This window comes from Mizuhopecten yessoensis, unplaced genomic scaffold, assembly GCF_002113885.1.
Source record: "Mizuhopecten yessoensis strain PY_sf001 unplaced genomic scaffold, ASM211388v2 scaffold631, whole genome shotgun sequence".
Lineage (NCBI taxonomy): Eukaryota > Metazoa > Mollusca > Bivalvia > Pectinida > Pectinidae > Mizuhopecten > Mizuhopecten yessoensis.
Genome location: NW_018403643.1, coordinates 199426 through 222705, shown reverse-complemented (window position 1 = coordinate 222705; position 23280 = coordinate 199426). Strand labels below are relative to the sequence as shown.

At 35.1% G+C, this 23280-nt stretch overlaps 2 protein-coding genes across 6 annotated transcripts in view; both read left to right on the top strand.

Annotated features, from left to right (window-relative positions):
* LOC110451206 (multiple epidermal growth factor-like domains protein 10) overlaps window positions 1-6740 on the top strand; it is a 43584-nt gene extending 36844 nt beyond the window's left edge. For all 5 annotated transcript variants that reach the window (XM_021499103.1, XM_021499113.1, XM_021499131.1 and 2 more), the window contains exons 14-16: window positions 2238-2333; window positions 3167-3373; window positions 4952-6740. In XM_021499103.1, the coding sequence (XP_021354778.1) occupies window positions 2238-2333; window positions 3167-3373; window positions 4952-5079 (431 nt within the window). In that variant the 3' untranslated portion in view covers window positions 5080-6740. The remainder of the gene's footprint in view (window positions 1-2237; window positions 2334-3166; window positions 3374-4951) is intronic.
* Window positions 6741-11291: 4551 nt separating this feature from the next.
* The window catches only part of LOC110451269 (scavenger receptor class F member 1-like), a 141874-nt gene continuing 129885 nt past the window's right edge, over window positions 11292-23280 (top strand). The window contains exons 1-3 of the mRNA XM_021499190.1: window positions 11292-11370; window positions 19315-19521; window positions 22276-22521. Of these exons, the coding sequence (XP_021354865.1) occupies window positions 11292-11370; window positions 19315-19521; window positions 22276-22521 (532 nt within the window). The remainder of the gene's footprint in view (window positions 11371-19314; window positions 19522-22275; window positions 22522-23280) is intronic.

The following is a 23280-nucleotide window of genomic DNA, read 5'->3' as shown; positions in this document are numbered from 1 at the left end:
TTTTCTGGTTTTGAGATATCCTTGTAATACACTAAGGTTAAACAAGAGATTCCCAGTTGAAGTATTTGTATGAAGTAATATCAACAATGCATTTAGGTAACAACAACATTGCAAATATGATAAGGCCAAGGTTATGAAGTTGTCAAGCACAAAGATGCCCCTGGGTTTGGGATCCCCTGATTGTGTCACAGTATGGGTTGCAGATTATGAAAACTCCACAAATGTGACCCGGTAACGTCCGGTACGTGACTTCATTTTTGCAAAACGCCAGATTAGAAATACATAAAAAAACGAGATCATTTGAGTTCAAATTATTTCGTACTACCTCGGAGGAAGTTATGAAACGTGACCTCATCTCAATGTGGTTGGTAACGTTATTTTTGAAAAATCGTCGTTATTGGTCAGCAAAAACATTTATCTGCCACCGAAACCTGGAAAGTAACTGCCATACACTTGTTTTGCATACTGGTTCCTTATTTATAGGTACCATTAACGTTTTTCGTTTCTCCGCCGTTTCAAAATTGTTGATTATTTTGTCAGATATAAAATTCTGCATCTTCGATTGTTATTACCATAGTCTCCACAACTAAATATGACTGTATTCATCTAATCAGGAACGGTGCAAACACATGTTCCTACTAACTATGACATGGCGTTTACAGTTCTATCAGCATTTATATATGAATGCCATCTTTATCACATTTTTTACTAATGGTACATCGTAAAGTATCCATTCCATATAAGTGATATTAGTCATTGAGAGTCTATTCTCTGGAGGAAACACAACGTTTAATCCCACAGTTAACTTTCATTTCATGGAAACCAGCAGGTCATGTAGGCAAGGCAAACACGTTTCAGTTTCTCCAAGTCCTAGGCAAAGCAATTAATAGAAGTTATAAAAGGATCAGGGTCATCAATGAATCTGCAGAATAACTTGCGTAGGTGGTGTTTATATTTCATTACCAGGATAAGTGATGACACAACAAATCTGCATTTTATTCCCTTTCCATTATTTTTCAATCGGCGCTTTAAAATATCAACAATGCGTAATGATCTGAGTTGATATGACAGGACTTTTTCTCAAATAATTAACTGGCATACTATGCTGAAAATGTGCATTCAAGTATCAACTATAATAAATAGGTAATGAAAAGAATCTAATAATGTTTTTTTGATTAAAATGTTTGCACAAAGATCTATATTTTGTCGCGGATTTGTCTAGACATACTAGCGATGAACAGTGTCTTGAGTAATAAAAATACATTTGACTTATGTGGCTAATAGTTTGATCATGCTGCCCCTCGTGAAAAAAAAAAATATATATATATATATAAGCACACTCGTAAAATTAACTATATAACATGAAATGTTCGTGAGTATTTCCCTTCGTGGCTTGAAGCCATTTAGATTGTTTCATGGTACAAACTTTCGTGGATTCATTGTATAAACAAAGAGTAGTCAAGCATATCAATTACGTGGTTCCATAGAATGTTCATGTCATGTTATGCAGTATTTGGTATTACTCAAGACACTGTACGATATTCTCTATTAAATAATGTCTACGTGTTAATTAGGTTTCTAAAGTTATAGAAAATGATATTAACCGATACACATTGGTATAGATGCCATATTTGTCACACAATTCATTTCCTCACAGTCAAAGAGACAGCGATCACATGGCTGCAAACAAAAACAGATATGTTTGCTCAAATACGACTTGCTTTGTTAATCATTACGGTAAACGAGTTCAATAAATGGTAAGTTTACAGATTATGTTAGATTAGCATGATAACAAACATCATTCGCTAAATAAATCGTCTTTGGATTTTTGACCCAGGGATAACTGTCGTGACATATTTGTAAATTGTTCATAGTAATCAAGTAAATTTGGTCATAAATGTACTCACATATTGTGCAGAAAATGTCAAGTTTATTTAACCCTCATAACAGTTGTTATATACCGGGTATCGTTGATTTGTAAAGACTATTAAACATCAAAATAGGTAATCATGGTCTGCCTGACAATGCTTTTCTTTAACATGTTATGATTAATCTCAGATTGCACTCCATACAGTTTCTTGAGGTAATCAATTTTGGTAATGTCGACTTCCGGACTATAGCTCTTGAATATCATTCACACAGTAAAACTTTTGTTTCGACAGGGAAACTAATTTATCAATTCATTGCTAAACTTTCCTGAAGGATCCCAACACTTTACTTCTATATTAAAATTAAAGGATGCAAAGATGGATATTTCACCGACCACTGTGATAGGAGCTGTCCGTCCTCCTGTATGACAGACGTTTGTGACATGATTACAGGTTTGTGTATGGGTAAGTAAGTAAACCACAAAGGTACAAGTCAGTTTAATGCTAAAAGAATACGTGTAACCACGTGATACTGAGGAATAGTTTTAGTTAATGTAGTACAACTCACCGGAAATATCTTTATGTAACCTAGAGAAATCTAAAAACAGGCAGGCAATTTAAAATACGTACGCAGATAACCTAAAACACGACACCAATGTAAAACAGTTTAGAAACTCCGACAATAGAACGGATTTATCAGCTGTACGATATTGTAAATACGAATTTAACTTTTATATACTAAATCTTGTATCGTACTGTATATAAATCTATGACGAACTTATTGCATTTTTTTTTTATTAAGGGGCCCCCCCCCCCCCCTCCTCCCATATTTGCTTCCTTTGATTGCGACATCATTGACAATGTACCGTTATAAATTTAACGATGTACCGTAATAAATGTAACGATGTACCATAATAGATGTAACGATGTACCATAATAAATGTAACGATGTACCATAATAAATGTAACGATGTACCATAATAGATGTAACGATGTACCGTAATAAATGCAACGATGTACCGTAATAAACGTAACGATGTACCATAATAAATGTAACGATGTACCATACCAAGACATGTTCGTGTGATGTCGTGGTATTCTTCTAATGTGTAAGTATACTAGTACGGTTATACCAGGACAATTTCTAAAGGATACACATTTTAAACTTTAGTTTGATTACTAACATAGTACAGTGTAGTTGAAATGAGCAAAAGTATATGATATGGGGCGCGTCAGCGCTTCATTCGTGCTGTATGGTTTTATTTATTTTTATTTGTGTCTTTTTCTTATTATTAAAGCCCCTGCACAGCCTACACAGCCAGGCAGTTTTAATATATCTGCAGCGGGAATAGGGATCGGATCTGGGGTGGTCATTCTGGCTCTGGTGGTATTGGTCATCATATTGGTCAGACGTCTCTCAAGCAACAAAACCGACAATAGGAATTCCACACATATGACAGATTTGTCTCAGTCTGTGAGGCGAGAAGAGTTACAGAAAAACACAGGTATTACGGGCCAATTTTGTACAATCTGTAGGACAACATACTGACTAAATAAATTGTACATCAATTTAAACATGACAGAAATATACTGAAGTTTTTTTCATTTTTTTACTGTTTATTTTCATAAAATCAAACATTTGTACATAAAGACTTTTTCACTTTTTGCGGTGCTGATTTTTAGAAGCGCCAAATTATATTTGTGAACTCCTCAATAAGCCTCTCATTTGCCAAATTTTCTTGTTGATAGGAACCTTCGGAAAGAAAGAAATCAAATTATTGAGGATAAAAACAAAGATAAAATACTACTAAAGCAGTACATAATATAACTGTAGCTTGTAGAAATGGTGTTGTTTTCTCACTCTAATCGAGAAACTATTGTTTCGTATCAAAGTATCTTCTTTGCTAATCAATACAGTTCGATAATGAATTGCAACAGTACATGTTACCTAACACGAGACAGCAAAATATCAGTCGACCATCTTGACACAGTGCTCCCGATGAATCAATCATATCTTAACACTTACCAAAACCTTTGAATGAAATAGAAGATTTTGCTAATCTCAGCAATATTTCGGTCACTTCAATTTGCACTTTGACATTAATATAATTTCAGGTTTTATTTTGTGCTGAATTTACATGTTCTGTAGTTGGGGATGTGACCCATACAAATTGTCTATAGCAGTATAAACAGTCATTTGTTTTTCAAGGGACTACTTTTAAGATTTTCCCAATTCCAAGGCCATTGTCGGTTGAGTTATCTCCCGTTATATAAACAACTCACTGTGAACAAAATTGTTAGATCTACTGTTAATTATTGGTTCTTACTCTTTATTGTCATTATTATTATATCATTTGAAAGTACAGGTAAACGAATTGACTACAGCATTTCCACAGCAGTGACACGTTCTATCGTCGGACGAAACGGTATGGACGTTATCAATCTGACAAAGCTCAAACTAACAACTTTCGATGACTGATATGGATTTGCGCACAGCGATCAAAATATTGACGATATCGGGAATCAATCTGGTTGTTTCTTACATTAACAGTATGAATGGGAGGAGGTAAATTTACTTACATACATATTCAGGATTGTTTGTATTATCATGGGAAACGTCGACATGTAATCACTAGGCCTCCGTACGTCGCTCACAGAAAGAGGTCCCGACTACCAACAACCAAACCAAGAGGAATCGGAAGGATCAGAATTCTGGCATATAATATGCTTACATCATATAAACATTACAGATAAACATCCCCTTGTTAAACTGGGTGTCAATACCGTCCTATGATTTCTTGCTCCCGAATCATCGTCCATCGAATTTTAAACAGAGACAACGGGTTACATGTACATTGTTTAAAACTCGCTCTAGGTAGAGTCGCCTTGGCTATAGCCTATTCGAACAGTATACCAGTGTTTCTTCAATGTTTTTCTCAACAAGAACGGTCAAGCCGATTGAGGTGGTCATGGAAAATATGTTCACGTTAATTGGTTTAGAGAACCCCAAAATGAGGTTGTGAAATCCAGAAATCTATATAAAATACGGTTTATTGGAAAAAAGTGTATTTCTTGTATTTCAGATGGTACATACGACGAAATAGGATCCCATACCATGAAACAACCTACCGAGACGAACAGAACCGATGCAAATTATGAACAACTGAACCCTCGTGACAGAGAACCCACACATATCTATAACACTGCCTAGACCGTTGTTTAGTAAATGAGAGAACAAATGTCAACAAATAAGATTTCAATGACGACTCGAAATTTACAATTGTGACGTCATAATCCTCTGTGATTTGTCAAAGTTTGAAACTAGAATCGTTTTAAGATTAGTTTGGCCGTATCTTTATGGATGAAAAGCAAAAAGAATATCCTTTGTCATGATAGGCCAACCATGTGCATACAACGTAAGTTGTTTAATTTTGTAAAACATTCGGAAGAACTATCAGGTCTTTTGACAACTTTAACGCAAACTAAAATGACACGATAACCAATCTTATCCCCTATAGGGTAACGATACACATAATACTAGGCCGGTCGTCAATTCAAGACGAAATGTTTGTTGCATAAGAACCAAGTCTCCACATGACACTGATTCAATAATGCGTGTTTACATTGGTATTCAGTTGATATTATAGCATTCTACCGCTTTTGTATTCACCTCGATTTGGATGTTATATGTTAAAGTAGTTAATTGCCAATTAACTCTTGTAGTAGGTAGTGGATACGGCTAGTCAAAGTTCCTGTATGCTTTTATTAATCGTCACTCATAAAAGGAATAACAATCCGTTCTAGTATTTACTGAAATACTCTTGTGCATACGCATGTACTCATTTGTTAAGCTTAAAGTATATGTTTTTCCACATGACATTTGCCTCATATTTTAATCATATAAGGGATTGAACGGCTAGGGCTTCATGTTTAATATGGATGTAACCGATTTATGAAACGCCGTTCAATCCATATATTTACGTTTTACCTATAGAACAATTTTTGAGTTTATTTATTTGTTCTTAAATAACTTATTCATTTATTGCGTTTTGTTAATGCGTCGTCCTTTAAACGACATTAACAGAATAGCCCTATTTTCATCAAATTGGCGCCAATAATTAACCGTAGTCATTTGAGTGGTTGACGTAGGGGCATTCTCCATGTTAACCAAAGCGAAGCGACAAGACTTTCATTAAACAAGGTTAATCCATGACGTCATAAGTAAACCACGTGATACGTCACGAGAGTTTTTGCTTTTAGACTCGAATGAAATGCATTTCTGCTGATAATGTTCATATAGTTGGTTGCAGCGCCGGTGTATATATGTGTTTACGAACAAAATATGTAAACCCTTGATTTATATTGATTCTATTGAGAAACTTCGATATTTTGAGTCACGATAAGGACCTATCAAAACATCTAAGTACATATGTTTATGTAACATATACGTTTGGTCTCATAAGAATCCTTGTCCTTATGTTTTCGTCAGGGTGTTTGTTCTATGAATTGTAAATCGGACTGATTAATGATAAAATGTAAAGATATATGCAGTGATTTAGAGAGCTACGAAATATAAGCATCTTATTTCTTTAGTCGTTTTGTTTAGTATTGATATACTGCTATTCGCAATGATGTCCTACTTCAATACGTCACGAGTTTGGTTTTTGTACGTGTGATGCAAGGTATCATCATCACCCCCACCTCTTTACAAAGTCAAACTTTTTGTTCAGGGGGTTCAGTATAATACTGTTCTGTATAAGAACGAGCCAAGCAAATAGTAAAACGCAGATTCCCGTAGTACATCACTACTTTGTTTTAGAATAAATCTGAACACTATATAAGAAAACAGATGTTTCTCATTAAATCAAATGTTTTGATAATGGTGTTTGATTCGTATTTTATGGTACATGTATTATGAAACTATTTTGCATACTTTCGAGGCAACATTCAGAGATTCTGCATTATTTTAGATATTACACGGCATTTGATCGGTCCATCGATAAAAAATGCTTCCGTTTAATCACAACCTATTTTCTGCGAAATTTCCATTTACCTATCAGGACCAGATCGCAATTGTGACAGCTAAGACACTGACAGCTTTTAAAACGATTACAAAATGACGCAACAAGGACACACTGCCTACAAAGCTTTCATAAGCTTATCAGACCCGGATAACAGCTGCTAATGACTTCAATGACCATAAAAATGTATTTCAAAAGTTAAGGGGAGCACTGGTCAATGTATTACTAAATGGTGTGAATTACGCACTTTGTCATGCTCAAAGATAATTATGTGGCCATCTCGAAAGATGAACGTTACATACACACTGGTAATTGTATCTGCATAATTTAGAAATAGATAGAATATGTCCAAATTAAATAACACTGCATCGTAGAGCTTTATTTTAGAAGTTTTTATGAATAAGATCGGGGATAACCCTTGCCGTAATTTTAGTTCTGAATGTAAATATCGTGATAATAGTTTACTTTTAACTGGATCTTTAAAGATACAATCACCGTTAACTTCGGTAAATCTCGAAACACATTAAGTTTGTCCCCAATACATATTTCATAACAATATTAAAGAAATGAATCTGGTTACTTCAGGTGAAGTAGTATAGAAGAATGCCACATAAGTTATAGCGATCTACTTTTGTACTAGACACTCTGCCACCACAAGACGCATTTGCATACAATCTAGTTAAGTATAGAAAGTATTCCCCTTAAAAACTTATTAAAAGGATAATTTCAAATGTCAAATCACAATCGCAGTGAATTACGTTTTGTTTGTTGCACTCCCAATTCCCAATATGTAACTGCATACCAAATCCAATTACTTCAGGTGAAATAGTAAAGAAAATATGCCACTGAAAACCGTTTTTCAAAGAATAAGGTCAAGGGTCAAACCAAGTCTCAGTGACCTTTCTTGTATATGACTCTCCGCCATCACAAGATGTACTTGCATACAAAATATATTTACTTCAGGTGAAACAATAAAGAAGACATGTCCTGATAAACTAGTGTTAATGTCAAAGGTTAAATCATAGGTCACAGTGACCAACTTTTTCATATGTTGCATTCCGCAGTCCCAAGATCTAAGTGCATATCAAATCTGGTTACTTCGGGTAAAATAGTGTAGAAAATATGCAACTGACAAAGGTTTTCAAATGATAATGGCAATGGTCAAACCAAAAGTTACAGTTGCCTAGTTTTGGTCCAGAACACTCTGCCACCCCAAGATGTACTTGCATACCAAATCTAGTTACTTAAGGTACAAAAGTACAGAAGATATACCCGGGCAGACGAACGAACGAACTTAATTGGAAGAGGTTAACTTTATAGTCCAAGGCTCTGAATTTAGCCGTCTAGCATCCATCACAAAATGTACAGTTTTTATAAACGCATAAAGCAACGAAATAGCGTGCACACTTCGTCCGCACATGTGTGCAAAACTATGCGATTTAACAATCATTCGCCCCAGTGTGCGAATGATTACATGTGCGAATGATTACTCTGCTTACATGTGCATATTGATTGATCAATATTACGGAATGAAAATATCAGGAAGGCTCGTTTGAAATAAGGTACCCAGTTTTTATTAATTTCTCAGCACAATAATTAAAGATTTTGTTCAATTTTAAAATGTGTGTTACAGAAGTGTACACAATGTTACAGTGACCATTGGACTGTCAAGAATGGTTTTGCTTCCAGGTAATTGAACAAGTAAATAACATTTTGATAAGTGACCGGAGTTTTATATGGCCTGTACCTGACATAGAGAGCGGATATGTGACACAGTATGACCGTTATGAAAACACAACTGAAAGTAAAGTATTTGTTATTTGCATTTGTTTCAGTCTAAAGCTCCCCTTCACCATGATTGTCACACCTACGTCTGTCACCTTCTGGTTGAGGAAAACTACGACCCAAGTACATGTACACACTGGCTAGGTTACCTGTACAATTATGGGACCGTGACCATATGTCGTTAATTTATGTCGTTTACAAAACGTCGAAAACACTTTTATGAACATATAGAAAGAAACACAGGCTTAAAGATATAGCTGGAATAAAGAAACATATTAAAAAAAACAAGTTGACATGTTTAAACACGAAACCTTATATAAAGTTAAAGCTTATGTTTGTTGTTTACAGTGTACACGACGATGGGTACATCGGTTGCCGTGATTGCTAACGCGCACAGTTAGTACGACCTTGTGCAATCAAGCGTGAGTTGCAGACCACCCGCTCTCCAAAGAGTTTCGGTTCGATCCCGAGCGGTGGCGGAACACATAGAGCGATGTCCGATAGGGTTCCTTGTTATCCCTCCAATGGCACGGTGGTTTTTCTCCACCACGAAAACAGCATTTGTTCCCTTAGCGGCGTCTTGATAAAAGCTCCACAAAGCTTATGCTTGTTGGTGACAATTCACATGACGTTAAATATAGATTTTTTTTTTTTTATCTTTTTAAGTCGGTACTAAAATTTACACCAACCACTATTGTTTTCGCACAACGTTTGTCTATCGTGCTCACAAATGTGCGCAAGCAATCATTGGCAAGATGTTTATCGTCCACACATGATGCGAATGTTGTGCATGTATCGTGCACACATCGTGTATTTACCATGCACACATCGTGTTACGTTGTGCGATCAAACAACTACTGTTAATTTAACATGACAAATAGAGTATTGCCTTCACTCACGTGGGAAAATGTGCCGGTGTATAAAATTCGACTGGATATAAAAGAACGGCAGTTCAATGATAAGTGAGTAGTAAAACAATGGGACACAAGATGAGTCGTTTTTGTCGTAATGTTTCAAGGACCATTTCCGGGTTTCTTCCGAACGATATCAAAAATTCTTTCAATATGTTCCATATGATCAATGTAGCATACTGCAATTTCATGTTTGTCTCGGATTGTTTTTCATTGTGTAAACGTTTCTTTATTAAAGCATCGTAATTGTTGCTGAATTTGTTTTTCAAATCAATCTGCATTGTGTATTTTTGAAAAACTTTGCTTTTGGGTAATATTACGACATCACAATTTATGGGTAAATTTGGCGCTATTATGTTCTGTGTTGTGATTGTTTGCAAAATAAACATTCATCGCTTGACACATTTATTACGAGGTGGGTGCATAGATTCGACAGGGCTGTACAGGATTGAAATGTCAATATGTAATAAATACCGATGTGTAAACAGAAAAGATTCATCTATGGCTTTCAACTAGACTTGATTAATGTTCTTACTGATGCCTATGAAGACTCTTTGTCCTAGATGTCAAATTATATAACCAGCGAAATGCATAATGTACCCAGTTTGTTGTGCATTGAAAACTATTAGTGGAACTTTATAGTGATGTGAAACGTGTAGCGGGAACAAAAATAGACAAATACAATTATATACATAAACATTGACTTCAAAATTAGTTTCAAAGATTAGCTTTACTTAACGTGTTTGGCAGGACAGGTTTGGTTTAGCCAAATAATAGTGGTTTCGTTCCGAAAGGTAGTACATATTACTGAGATTCAATTTCACCTTTCGATGAGTTCGATGAAGAGCGTATAACACACATACAGACATGGACGGGTGTGTATTTTGTTCACATAATAACCTGAATAAAATTATTTGATTTTAAAAGGATACTGTGTTTACGAAAATAAAAATCAATGTCACATAGCGGGGTATACAATACAAACATTCGCAGTGGTCGACTGCTAACTCAATGCATATTTTTTTATTATTATTTCAAGGTAACTAGAAACCAAACCTATTGCGAGTGTATTTCTGTTAATAGGTCATCGTCCTTAGTGATACCAATCAACGATTTGATATCCTGCCTTATGCATCGTAATGTCACATCGACAAAAAAATGTCATATATTACGTCTGCATTCGTGATGTATCATAGAACATTAACAGTGAACAGTAGATTGCGAAATATTCCCAAACTAAACATATAAAAATGAATTTTCAGCTTTTCGAAACTGAAATGCGATGCCCGTATTTCAAAAACAACACATCAAACAAGCTTATCTTGTAACCATGTATGAGTGCATTTTCAATAGATATCAGATAATAACAGACATAATTTTTACGATAATTGGTTAAAAGTTTGTGGCAATCTAATTTCAAACGGACATCTCTAACATGAATGAATGGCCATTGTATTATACATTAACTTTCACAATCTATCTTAAGCGTGTATAACGTATATGCAAGTCGGAAGACAATGTCGGTGTCCTAGATTCAATTTACATTTTCAATAAAACACAGTCAGGTATGAAAACCGGTTTTATACTTTTCGAATGAAAAACTGCTTTGTTATTATAATTATGTTTATCCTAAGCAATCGTCAGCGCCCTAATATTTCCTGGTTGTCTGTAACGCTATTTCAGGGGCTAGCCAGCGACAGACCGCCATGACGACTACAAGAAAATTACGATGTTGGGAAATATTGCTTATCCTGTTGTCTACTGTTCTGGTATCAAGATCCGAAGGTAAGCTATTAGTCAATTTATTACCATTTTAAATGTGTGTTTTTTTTAATGTATGAAGAACATAGTTTGAAGACTGCATAGGTATATCCCCGGTTGTGAGTAATTTAACCGATGTGCTTGATATGAAAGCTTTGTGTGTATATGAATACTCCAATGCAAAGAGGGCTGTCCTTCGGTATCGTTTTGTTCATTAATAAAATGGGTTACCATGGACGGTTACAAATGAAACGATACTTAGTTAATTTCATGATCATAACTTTATTGTTCCTGTAGTTACATATCAGCCCATACGAGTATAGAGTTTACAAGTCCACGCCCTATGTTATCCAAGAACATGTTTACGTAGTAGTGTTGTCTAGAGATATGCACCCTTGTAATAAATGTACGTTTGTTCCTGATTCCCTGACTTATACACATATGGGTAGAAGGATATTGTTACTAGAAATTTGCCTGTTTCTGTGTATAATTGATTATCAACATGTATTTTACCTGTATTTTCACCTGTGGATAATTGGTGTATGTCACATTTCGTAGCCGGAAGTTGACACTGCTAAGTATGATATAATTTAACAAGTTAAGATTTAATAAAACAAAATAACAAAACAAGAATTGTGTGTACATTCTGTTGTGATTGAGACGCTGATAGGACAACTGTTTTTTTTTTTTTTTATAAACATGTTATAGTTTAAGCACATAATGAACACATTGAGTTAAAATACTAATTGAGACAACATAACAAAACTTAACCTAATTATTGCAACATTTAATGAGAAGCCTACACAACCAATTGGGAATTCGATACGTTACTGAAGGTGTGTTGTATAACAGTTAATAAATAACATTTGGTAATTATAAAAATAACAAGAAATACATTTTCATTCCTACATGTTAGAAGTATCTTATAACTATCTTAAAATACATTGACAAAATGGACGTATGAGTTCGGTTACCATGCTACTACAAGTATTTTAAAATATCCAAGTTACAATTTCCATCCTTGTGATCATGAAGCGACCAATGTCTGTGCTAAGTACTTTGACGGTAATGAGTATTACCATTATATTATTACTAACACCCCATACAGTCGCATACAAACACACACAAACACACACATACAATGTAGACATGTTAGCCCAGTATGGCAGTACACCGATCGCGAATTTATATTCAGCCCCAGATTTGATTAAGGGACAAACTATATACATGTATTTAGTTTAATTAGTTAAACTCTGTAAATATTGTCATCTCGACAAAGAAATAGAACAAAAAATAAAAAATACCTAAAAAAATACCTACCAATTGATTTGTATAGGTGCCTTTGTAACATGTTATACATTGCAAAACAGTAAAATTTCCGCTATCAACATTTTTAGACAAGGCGTAGAATCGAACTCTTGTGTGTGGAGCGTTTCGCTTTCGGTTCATCTGACCACGGCATTAGATAAGGCCGTGATCTGACCTGCATATAAGCTGTTCCGACTGCAAGCGTTTTTAGTATACAGCGAAATCTGCTTTTGTTATTAAAATTGTAGGCAATACTTTCAATATAATTAACGTTATCGTATCCATTGATTATATTTCAGTTTTGACGTGCATGTATCGCGAAAACACGTGTTACTAAATACTCACTGTACACCTAATGAACTTATAAGAAAGAATTAGACCCATACAAACTCATTTTCCTCTTTCGTGAGAAAGTGAGAATGAAAAACGTGTTAGTTTAGAATTCAATCCATATAATCAATAAATTATATCGGCTAGTTCAATACTTACTTGATATTCAGAAATAGCTAACTAGTCAACTATTAATCCAGTAGCTGAAAAAGCAGAAGTTCCTCATTGTGACGACAAGTGGCGCTGTGATCGTCTCAAATAAATACGGACCGCTCCCCAACCGCATCCGGATCACCGAACTGACACAGTGTCGTGATTTGTTTAGATGTTTTCCAAGGGTGTTTTAAGGCTTTTGTTTTTATTACTGTTATGTAAAAAAACATATGTATGACTCCTTGAGGTAATATTGATTTAGACTGGATCAGTTTCATCCCAAATGTTCCTGTCAATATATCACCTGTGCAAGTCTACATAATTAGACTTGCTCAAGCCCAGAAAATAATCACATAAACTGGATGCGCGTCTAATGTTGACAGTGAGTAGAGCTTGTCCTATGATCGTTTGTCCGTAGACTACACTTTACCCCTCCCATACTCACACATTTTATATGAAAGAAATGAAAACAAACAAGAAAAACCAATTAAAAGGAGATTGTCATTAGATAATCCGATCAAAAATTACATTTTGCAGTAAGTTAACTGTCACTACCCCACACGAAAATCGTACCCCACCACCAACCCATACAATTCTTTATCAGGTTTGTGTATGAAGTACTCTGTATGTGCATGTCTTTCATTTGCAGTTTAATTTTGTATGTTAAACGTCTGTGATAAACATTAAATCCACGTACATTCCCTGTTATAAAGACAGTTACTAGTTATGTTTACAAGACTTGTTATAAGAGTTGGAAATCAGGAAACCGCTATCGATGGCTTATGGTCGTTTTTGTACGAGTAATAATACTTTTTGATCAAAAACCTTTTAAAGCATTGAAGAGTAATCAGTGAAGAAAATGAAGATAAAATATTTTAATGATTAAATTGTACGTTTCATATTCAGTAATCGTTTCGTTTAGATGTGGAATACATAGGATTAACTACCAGCTATTTTGTAACTTTAAAAATAAAAAATAAAACTGTTCTAATCTAATCTAAAACGAACTATCCCCATTCTAACACACCTTAACAAACAAACTACGCTTACATGTTAAGAAACATTGTATTTCCTTGCTACAAGTACATAGTAAAAAACTCTGTGACCTGTGCTGGCGACGTGTCATTCTGCAGCGGACTAATCATTCGTCAACGTCTTGTTACCAAAGTTTATACGACACATTTGGATTCTTACATTTCCATGTCAGTATGCATGCCAATCTGTGCGTATCGACAAAATCGGTGATTATTTGTTCAGATTTGTGAAGAGTTTTGTGTAAATTCATACACATGTAACCAGCAACATATGTGAAATGTTTAATTTGATTTTGGATCTACAAATGTAACTAGATGCCTTCACACGGATGGAACGAAATTTTCAGTAATAAATGGAGGTACAAACAAGGAATGTCTACTTTTTAATTTATTCAACAAATTTATTTCATCGGTCCTTTCTGTTTTGTTTTCAGAGTGATTTGGCTAAGAATCGAGCTTGACGCCATATTGTTGTTTTTTTTGGGAAATGGGGCGTGGCTTAAGTGCGATTGGAGGAGCTTAACACGACTGATCATGATTCTATCGCAGATTAGAACATGGTCCGTATCCAATCAAAACACGCGTTGCGAACGAATCGTGTTAGAATACAGGCAATTGAGTTTCAGTATTAAACAAATTGTTTCGACACTCTTAACTGCAAATAATGCTTTTCTACCTTGCTCTGAATTTTGTTTATGTGTTTTTCTAAACTTCCCATTGTAATTTGACAAGACTCCCAAGTAATTAAATTAATTTGCAATTCCTAATTAAAGCCTTTATATGTCCATTTTTCAGATAACCACCATTTCTTAACACAACACAAGAACTTTTATGATGTTAATATTGACAGTAAGACTCCATTTTTCAGTAAAAGATGCTAAAGAATTTAACATTGATTATAGGCCCTCTGGCGTTTCAAAAATGATAACCGTATCGTCGGCGTACATAAGCAAACACATATTCAACATTTGTATTTCTACCGATGGACAATTGTCAATAAAATAATGCATTTAACAATAATTTACATATAAAAAAAAAATAGTAGAGGTGATCAAATTTCTCCTTGAAACAATTTATTTCCACAATTGAAGCAGTCAGATAATCAGCAATTATGTTTTATGCAATATTTCACATAACTATACAACGATCGAATTAATTTGAACAACTTCCCATCACTTCCTTACTTTATTAATTTGAACCATAAGTTGTGGCAATTGATAAAATCAAATGTCTTTGTATGATCAATAAAACAGCAATATCTTTATCTTAATGCCGTGTGGTTGTACATGTATGTATCTCTATACCGCGTAGTTGTACGTGTATGTATCTCTATACCGCGTAGTTGTACTTGTATATATATCCACGCTGCATAGTTGTACATGTATGTATCTTAATGCCGCGTGGTTACCTGTATTTATCTTAATGCAACGTGGTTGTACATGTATGTATCTCTATACCGCGTAGTTGTACATGTATGTATATTGATGCCGCGTGGTTACCTGTATTTATCTTAATGCCGCGTGGTTGTACATGTATATATCTCGACGCTGTGTAGTTGTACATGTATTTATCTCCACGCTGCGTTGTGGTACATGTATGTATCTTAATGCCGCGTGGGTATATGTATTTATATTAATGCCGCGTGGTTGTACATGTATGTATCGCTATACAGAGTCGCTGTAGTTGTATCTATATTTATCCCTATACCCCGTAGTTGTAATTGTAAATATACCGCGTATATGTCGATGATGTATTATCTTTATGTCTCGTAGGTTTACCTTTAGTATTGTACACGAATGTAGTTTATATACCACCCGTTCTGAATATGTGCAGGTCGTCTGTAACTTTATTAGATGCTTTTCTTAGATTATACACTATTAATCAGACGTCAAATTAACTGTAAAAAACATATAATTACCTCTCGACCTCACCAGTGATACAGCTTTGGTTCAATTTTTCAAACGTTTTTTCCAGTACCAATTTATCTCGTGCCGATTTAAAATTGTCACACGGAAATCCCATATGTGCACTAATTATCAAATTCTAAATCTTGTTACCTTCCATTTAAGTTCTTACATGCATGTTTTCTTACTTAACTACAATATTACATGAACACTCGTGTCAGATCCTCTATTTACTGAAACTTGGTTATTGTTCGGATAATTTAAATGATGATTTGAATTTTCCGGGCTTCTTTACACCTATTTGCTACTGTAGGCAGGACAAGTCAGGTGGAGACATAGCTGTGCTTGTTAATGATAGTATATCGGTAAAGGAGAGTAGATTTAGAAATACCCATTATTTAATGTGTAAGGATAGAACTTCATAGCAAACAAATCTGTTGTGTACGGTACATTTTATAGACCCCCAAACTTACCCGTTTCTACATGGGATCATATATTTCATTCTATAGATCTTGCATATAGTACTGGGGTCTATGATATAATAATTACAGGCGATTTTAATGTTAATTTGTTGAATCAAAACTACCCAACTATCCCAGATTATCACGGAACAAACTTGTTATACAGAATCGTCATCTTCTCTACTTGATAGCATATGCATTAGTAATACGGACATTGTTGAACATTCTTTTGTTGGTGAAAGCTTCCTTGATCCACCGATTCGTTATCATTGTCCGGTCTATGGCTGTCTTTATATCATTAAACCAATACATCCGTCCTTCTCCAGACACATACGGCTATTAGCACATGGAAACTATGCACTTTACCGTGAGAAACTTTCAGAAGCTAACTTCGGTGACATCATCAATATTAACGACGCAGATGAATCGGTTTGGAAATTCAATACAGTCTAATAAAAATAGTTAGCAAATGTATTCCCCAAAACTTATACGTAAAAGAAAATATCACAATCGTAAAGCTAAGCAGACAGGTACTGTCAGTCAATGGTCAAAATTTAGAAAAACCGGTAATAAATGTGTGAAAGCTATACGTCAGGCTAAGACTTAATATTTCAATAAACTTTACGAAAATTTGAGAAACTATCCAACGAGTGGAAAATCTTGGTGGAAAACAGTTAACAGCTTTATGTCGAATTCTGAAAAGGAAACATGTATACCTTTAGTTATTGTCGATGGTGAAATTTTGACTGATGATACTATGAAAACCAACGTTATAATGAATATTTTTGTATGCAATCTAATAATGACGAAACCGCAACTGAATTACCTACCAATCTAAATGTCACTGATTATAACTTGAACAATATGTTAATCACAATGGAAGAAATTGTGGATAGCATTCGCTGTCTAAATTGTTCAAAAGCTATTGGTCCTGATTTGATTAATCCTCGCTTATTAAAGGAAGCTGTGGATATTTTGTGCTTTCCGCTCCAAACTATATTCAATATTTCTTTATCGAAATCAATATTTCCAAGTGAATGGAAAAAAGTGAATGTTTCTCCTGTATACAAAAAGGATGATAGGACACTGTGTAAAAACTATCGACCTATATCTCTTTTATCTATAGTTGGTAAGTTAATGAAAAGATTTGTATACAAACATATCTATAATTTCATCCTTCGTCATCGATTGTTATCTTTTAGTCAGTCCGGGTTCAGACATGGAGACTCCTATAAATCAACTTCTTAGTATATCCAATGACATAGACAATGCATTGGACAACGGAAAAGAAATAAGATTGGTCTTTTGCGACATTAGTAAAGCTAATGACAGTGTTTAGCACCGTGGTCCCTTAACCAAACTACGAAGTTTTGGAATTACTGGTAAATTGTTGTCATGGTTTTCAAACTATCTTTCGGATCGTAAGCAGCGAGTTGTCATCAATAATAAGTATTCGTCTTGGTAAAAAGTACCGCTACTATTTCTAGTGTTTATTAATTATATAGCCGACAATATTCAATCAATTATTAAGTTATTTGCCGACAATACATCTGTATATGCTACAGTCGAGTTACCCACATATAGTGGTGATGTCTTGAATAGGGACGTGTTTGGTGACAACAATCTTTCATAAATTTTAAATGCTATAAATCCGTTATGACATCAGTGACATTTACATAGGTTAACGTTTTGTACCTTGGCAAATGCTATTCTTTCTTCTCTTCCTATTGCTTTTTCTCTTTCTTCTAAGCCTCTGTTATCCATTATTATTTCTGCTAAGGAAACAGATTGATATAAGTTTAATAACTTGTTTCTGGATCCTATTTCATGTTTGTAATAATTAAATGGTCTGTACATTGTAACAGCAAGTTTACGAAATAAAATACGGTTTATACTAAAACAACAATACAATACTTTCTTCTTTTTTAAAGTTCGACTAACTAGAATTGGGTGGCAAATATCGCATAGACAAACCTTTCCTAAAACCAAACCGCGCATCCGTTATTTTGTTATATTGTTTGTCGAAAACCACAAGTCTATTATTAATAATAGATGTAAAAATGTTTCCTAAACAACTAACGAGGGAAATGCCTCTGTAATTATTGACATTGTTAGTGTCACATGTTTTAAACACATGCACAATCAAATAAAAGGCAAAGATGGCCGTCCACAGCCCCCGTGTATAACCCTCGACAAAAAACAAGTTGGCGGAGCTATGCGAACGAAACACAATTACGTGACGCCATCGATAGTTTATTGAACCAGTCATACAGCAATATGATTTGAAAATCAACATATATGTTCGCTTATCAAATTAATGAGTAATATAGTTACGGGCCATGACAGAGAAATACTGTGAATACAGGGAACGGTTTCTATTTTTGTCAGGTGATGACGTGACAACCACAGTCCATACGAATAAATGTGTCTTTGATTGCTTCGCCGTCCAGTCAATTTACCTTTGCACAATGGGAGTTTTCACCTCATAGCCTGAACAAAATAGAAAATTATGCCTGAAATAACTCGTCTTCGTCAGTCTCATTGTCGCCGATGTTTGCGATGTAAATTCTTACGAATAAAAGCACACCATGTTATTAACAAAATCATTCCCATGTTTGTGTCAAATTAATAACAAGCTATGTAAATATCATCGGCATTCACGATCTCATGTCTACTATTAATTCTTACTTTAATGTGTTAATGTTACCAAATATCTGTATCAACAACAAAGTATAGAAAAGTTACTAACAATGTGGTTTATTTTCAATAAATTTGCAGTTAACGTAGCCTTATTGAAGAGAGCTGAGCAGAGCAGCAATGTTAGAGTTAACTGGGTAGCAGGTAACGTTTTGGATGGCTGTACACAGACAACTATAGGATCTGACTGCTGTACACACACAGATGGTGATGGTCAAAAACAGGCTTGGTGGCGTGTAGACTTGAGTGAGCTGATTACAATCAATAGGATCACTATATATTACAGAGGTGAGTATATTCTTTTCCGTTTATTTGATTTGGTTAAGGCCAGCTTTATTTACATATAGAGTTGTGGGATCGCACAATGTTACACGATGTTCACACGGTGTGCACAATGTGCGCATCATTGCGGACGACAACATTATTACGACGAATGTTATGCAACAACAATCGTGGTTCGTTTAAATTTAGGAATAGCTAAACGATCCAAATCGACACGTGCACAACTTTCACATATGGGCAAGCACGGTCCCTTATACAGGTGAACATGGCCATTTTGTAAGTACCTGGACCGCAGTTTTCCTCACCCGAGCACGTACGTAAATCGTCGAGGTGTGAAAATGCAGGCGACGAGCCGTCTTTAACATGGTTACCTATAGACTCCACGGTAATAGGAATATATATTGTAATACCTGTCTATAAGTGTTTGTATATAAACAATAGGAAGACAGGGACAGGTAAGAAAGTATTGATCTCGAAATATTAGTCAAAAGTAAAAAGTTGCAGACTATCATCTATTGCAGTTCTATAAAGTATATAAAGTTATGATATCAATGACCAGTCTTCTTCTTTTTTTCTTTTAGTTGACTAAATGCATTTTTACGTAAAATAATCTTTGTAGTATTGTCATGACTTGAATATTTTAAAAGTCTATTCTGATAATGTTTCTTATAAAATTGGGGACACTCTTTATGTTGAGTTAAGGAAAAGAAATCTCAACATATTTCATTGACCTACTCTGATGGTAGAGAAATATCTCATTCTTCTCTTACATGTGCAAGATAAACGTGTCCTATGTGGACACTCGTGTAAGATAACTGTCCTGCAAAATGCACTCGATGTTCGACTTCAGGAACTACATTTTCATCTAAAATTGTAATCTTGACTATGGAAATTATAAAAGCAAAATTTGGGTTCAAACTGTTCAATATCATATCAATGAAAATGAAATGTGACGTCATTATGTTTTCATTTTGGTCTGAGGAGGGATGTGTACAGCCTTAACACTGTCGGCAACTGACATCAGATCAGTTCAGGGAAATGAACAGTTACATCTATAAACCAAGCTTGCTTGAAATGTACATATAGTAATCCTACCTTCGCTGATTTAGCATATTATTCAGGTTAGATACGTTAATCTGTTGGCGTTAATCATTTGTGTTATGTCTCCGTAATTCGAACGCTTAGGAGACAGATAGTTTTCGAGGTACAATCAAAACATACAGGTGATTATACCTCACTTACCGCTAGGTGTCGCTAGGATAGCAAGACGGTATAAATAGGCAGAATCCAGCGACAATCGGCCAAGTTCTGTTCTGATCTCGGCGTGTGTACAGCAGCGACAGATCGCAAGTACCTAATATATGCAAGACCTGCTTTGTGTTGGAAAGATAGAAGTGACTGATCCACATACTGCATGGAAGATATATTAAATAAACGATTGAGTGCTGTAGCGAGATACTGTTAGACAGAAGGTGTCACGGGCATAGGCTGTGCAGTGCTAGTCGCGACCAGGCTAGTCGTGACTAGGTATAGTCGTTGCATTGGTGCTAGTCGTGACTAGGGGCAGTCGCGACCAGGCTAGACGTGACTAGGTATAGTCGTTAGAGATAGTCGTGGTCATTAGAGAGTGCCGTAGCTGTATACTAGTATAAGGCTGTCGTGATCGGGGCGATTAGGTCATATAGCTAGGTAGTTAACTATAGGGCAACTATAGTGACTAGGGCTAGCCGCGACTAGGTAGTCGAGTTGTGTACTGCCTGAATTGTACGGTAGTGTGTGTAGTGTGTTACATTGATACAAAGCAGATAGCTTTGGTATTAGTTCTATAGTCGTGCAGTAAGTATTCTGTTCATATCATGTATTAAGCATTAGGTAATAGGTATGCTGGTTACAAGGTAGTAACACATATTTGTATATATTTGCAACTTTAGTATAGTTATAATTAAGCTTACAGCACAGGGATCCTTAGAAGTGACTAGGGTACGGACCCCGGAACGTAACACTGCTTTAATTTTACATGCATTTCTTGATATATTTATTTTCCATTGCTCTTTGTACATAGGGTCTATATTCGTGGTTAAATTGTTCGCTATCAAACCGGAATAAAAAGGGACCAATCATTTTGTAGGATATGAAACTCTTTTTTCGGATGTAAAAGTTGGGCTCAGAATCAACACAAGCCACGATTCTGAACCTAATTAATTAAGTTCTTTTCCCCCCATGTCCGTAAAGCCATTGGTTGTGTAACAGATGCTACAGAAGACATGGCATTCTTATTGGACATCTTGTATACGATTAAAATACCATGTTTTGAAGCCTTAACGAAACTTAATGAATTATGTATGAACTATTTTCAACGCATGTCCGTTATTCATGTATCTTTACAATGATGAATATCGGAAGATCTATGGGAATTTCCTTGAACTAGTTAACGTATCTTCGTAACGACTTGTCAAAGGAAACACATTTCTTTGTTCTTAGATTATGATAGCCGATTTTCACAGTAACGTACGGTGTAATCTATAAATGGTAGATAGGTAGTTTAAGGGAGATTTCACCTCATTATTAGCTGGTTACCTTCCTTTGCCTTGTGGACTAACTACCTTCTACATAATTTCTTCTAACGTCGCAAACTCAACATGATTTAAATGCATTGGAGCATATTTGGAGAGGGCATATACATGCTTTGCCAATTTGCCTTCTGTTTCTTTTATTTGATATATCGATATAACAATACCACGTCATTATTCCTCGTTATAGGTGGTTTTCAACACAGATTTGCTGGGTATCAGCTCTACTTGTCTAACACCACCGATAGCCCTACACAAGGTGTCCTTTGTTATGAGGACAAGAGTAGTACTAAAGCTCAGGTACAGTTGTTGGTGACACATCAGTGCCCGTATGTAGCTCGGTATGTGACCGTCTACAACTATAGAAACAACACCAAACGCTACCCTTGGTATGATAATTATGCCATTCTCGAGTTATGTGAGGTGCAGGTATTTGGTAAGTATTTTATCTTTGATAATACATGTATCTTGAGTCCCATGTCTCATATTTCTAATTGTTTAATTACATTTCAATACAACAAAAGACAGAGGACTTATTAGCTTACATATAAACCAATATACTTTCATGTCTAAATAAATTTAATAAGCAAATGTTTACATGTACCATGGGCATTGACATTTTATCTAATTTTCTATAGTAATGATAATCAACTGACATCAGTTTTTATCATAACTGACTTTGAACATGTATGATATCTAGATTGTTGGGTCAACCAATGATTGTAGTATATGTAGTGTTTATCTTGGTTATTATAATCATACCTGACCCTGAACATGTATAATACCTAGATTAGTGGGTCAACCAATGATTGAAGTATATGTAGTGTTTATCTTGGTTATTATCATACATTGATTGTCGAGTCAACCAATGATTGTAGTATAGGTAGTGTATGTCTTTGTTATTATCATACCTGACCCTGAACATGTATAATATCTAGATTGTTGGGTCAACCAATGATTGCAGTATATGTAGTGTTTGTCTGGGTTATTATCAAACCTGACCCTGAACATGTATAATACCTAGATTGTTGGATCAAACGATAATTGTAGTATATGTAGTGTTTGTCTGGGTTATTATCATACCTGACCCTGAACATGTATAATACCTAGATTGTTTGGTCAACCAATGATTGTAGTATATGTAGTGTTTGTCTGGGGTCTTAGTGTAAATGTTATTGATGTTCTTAAATCTAAT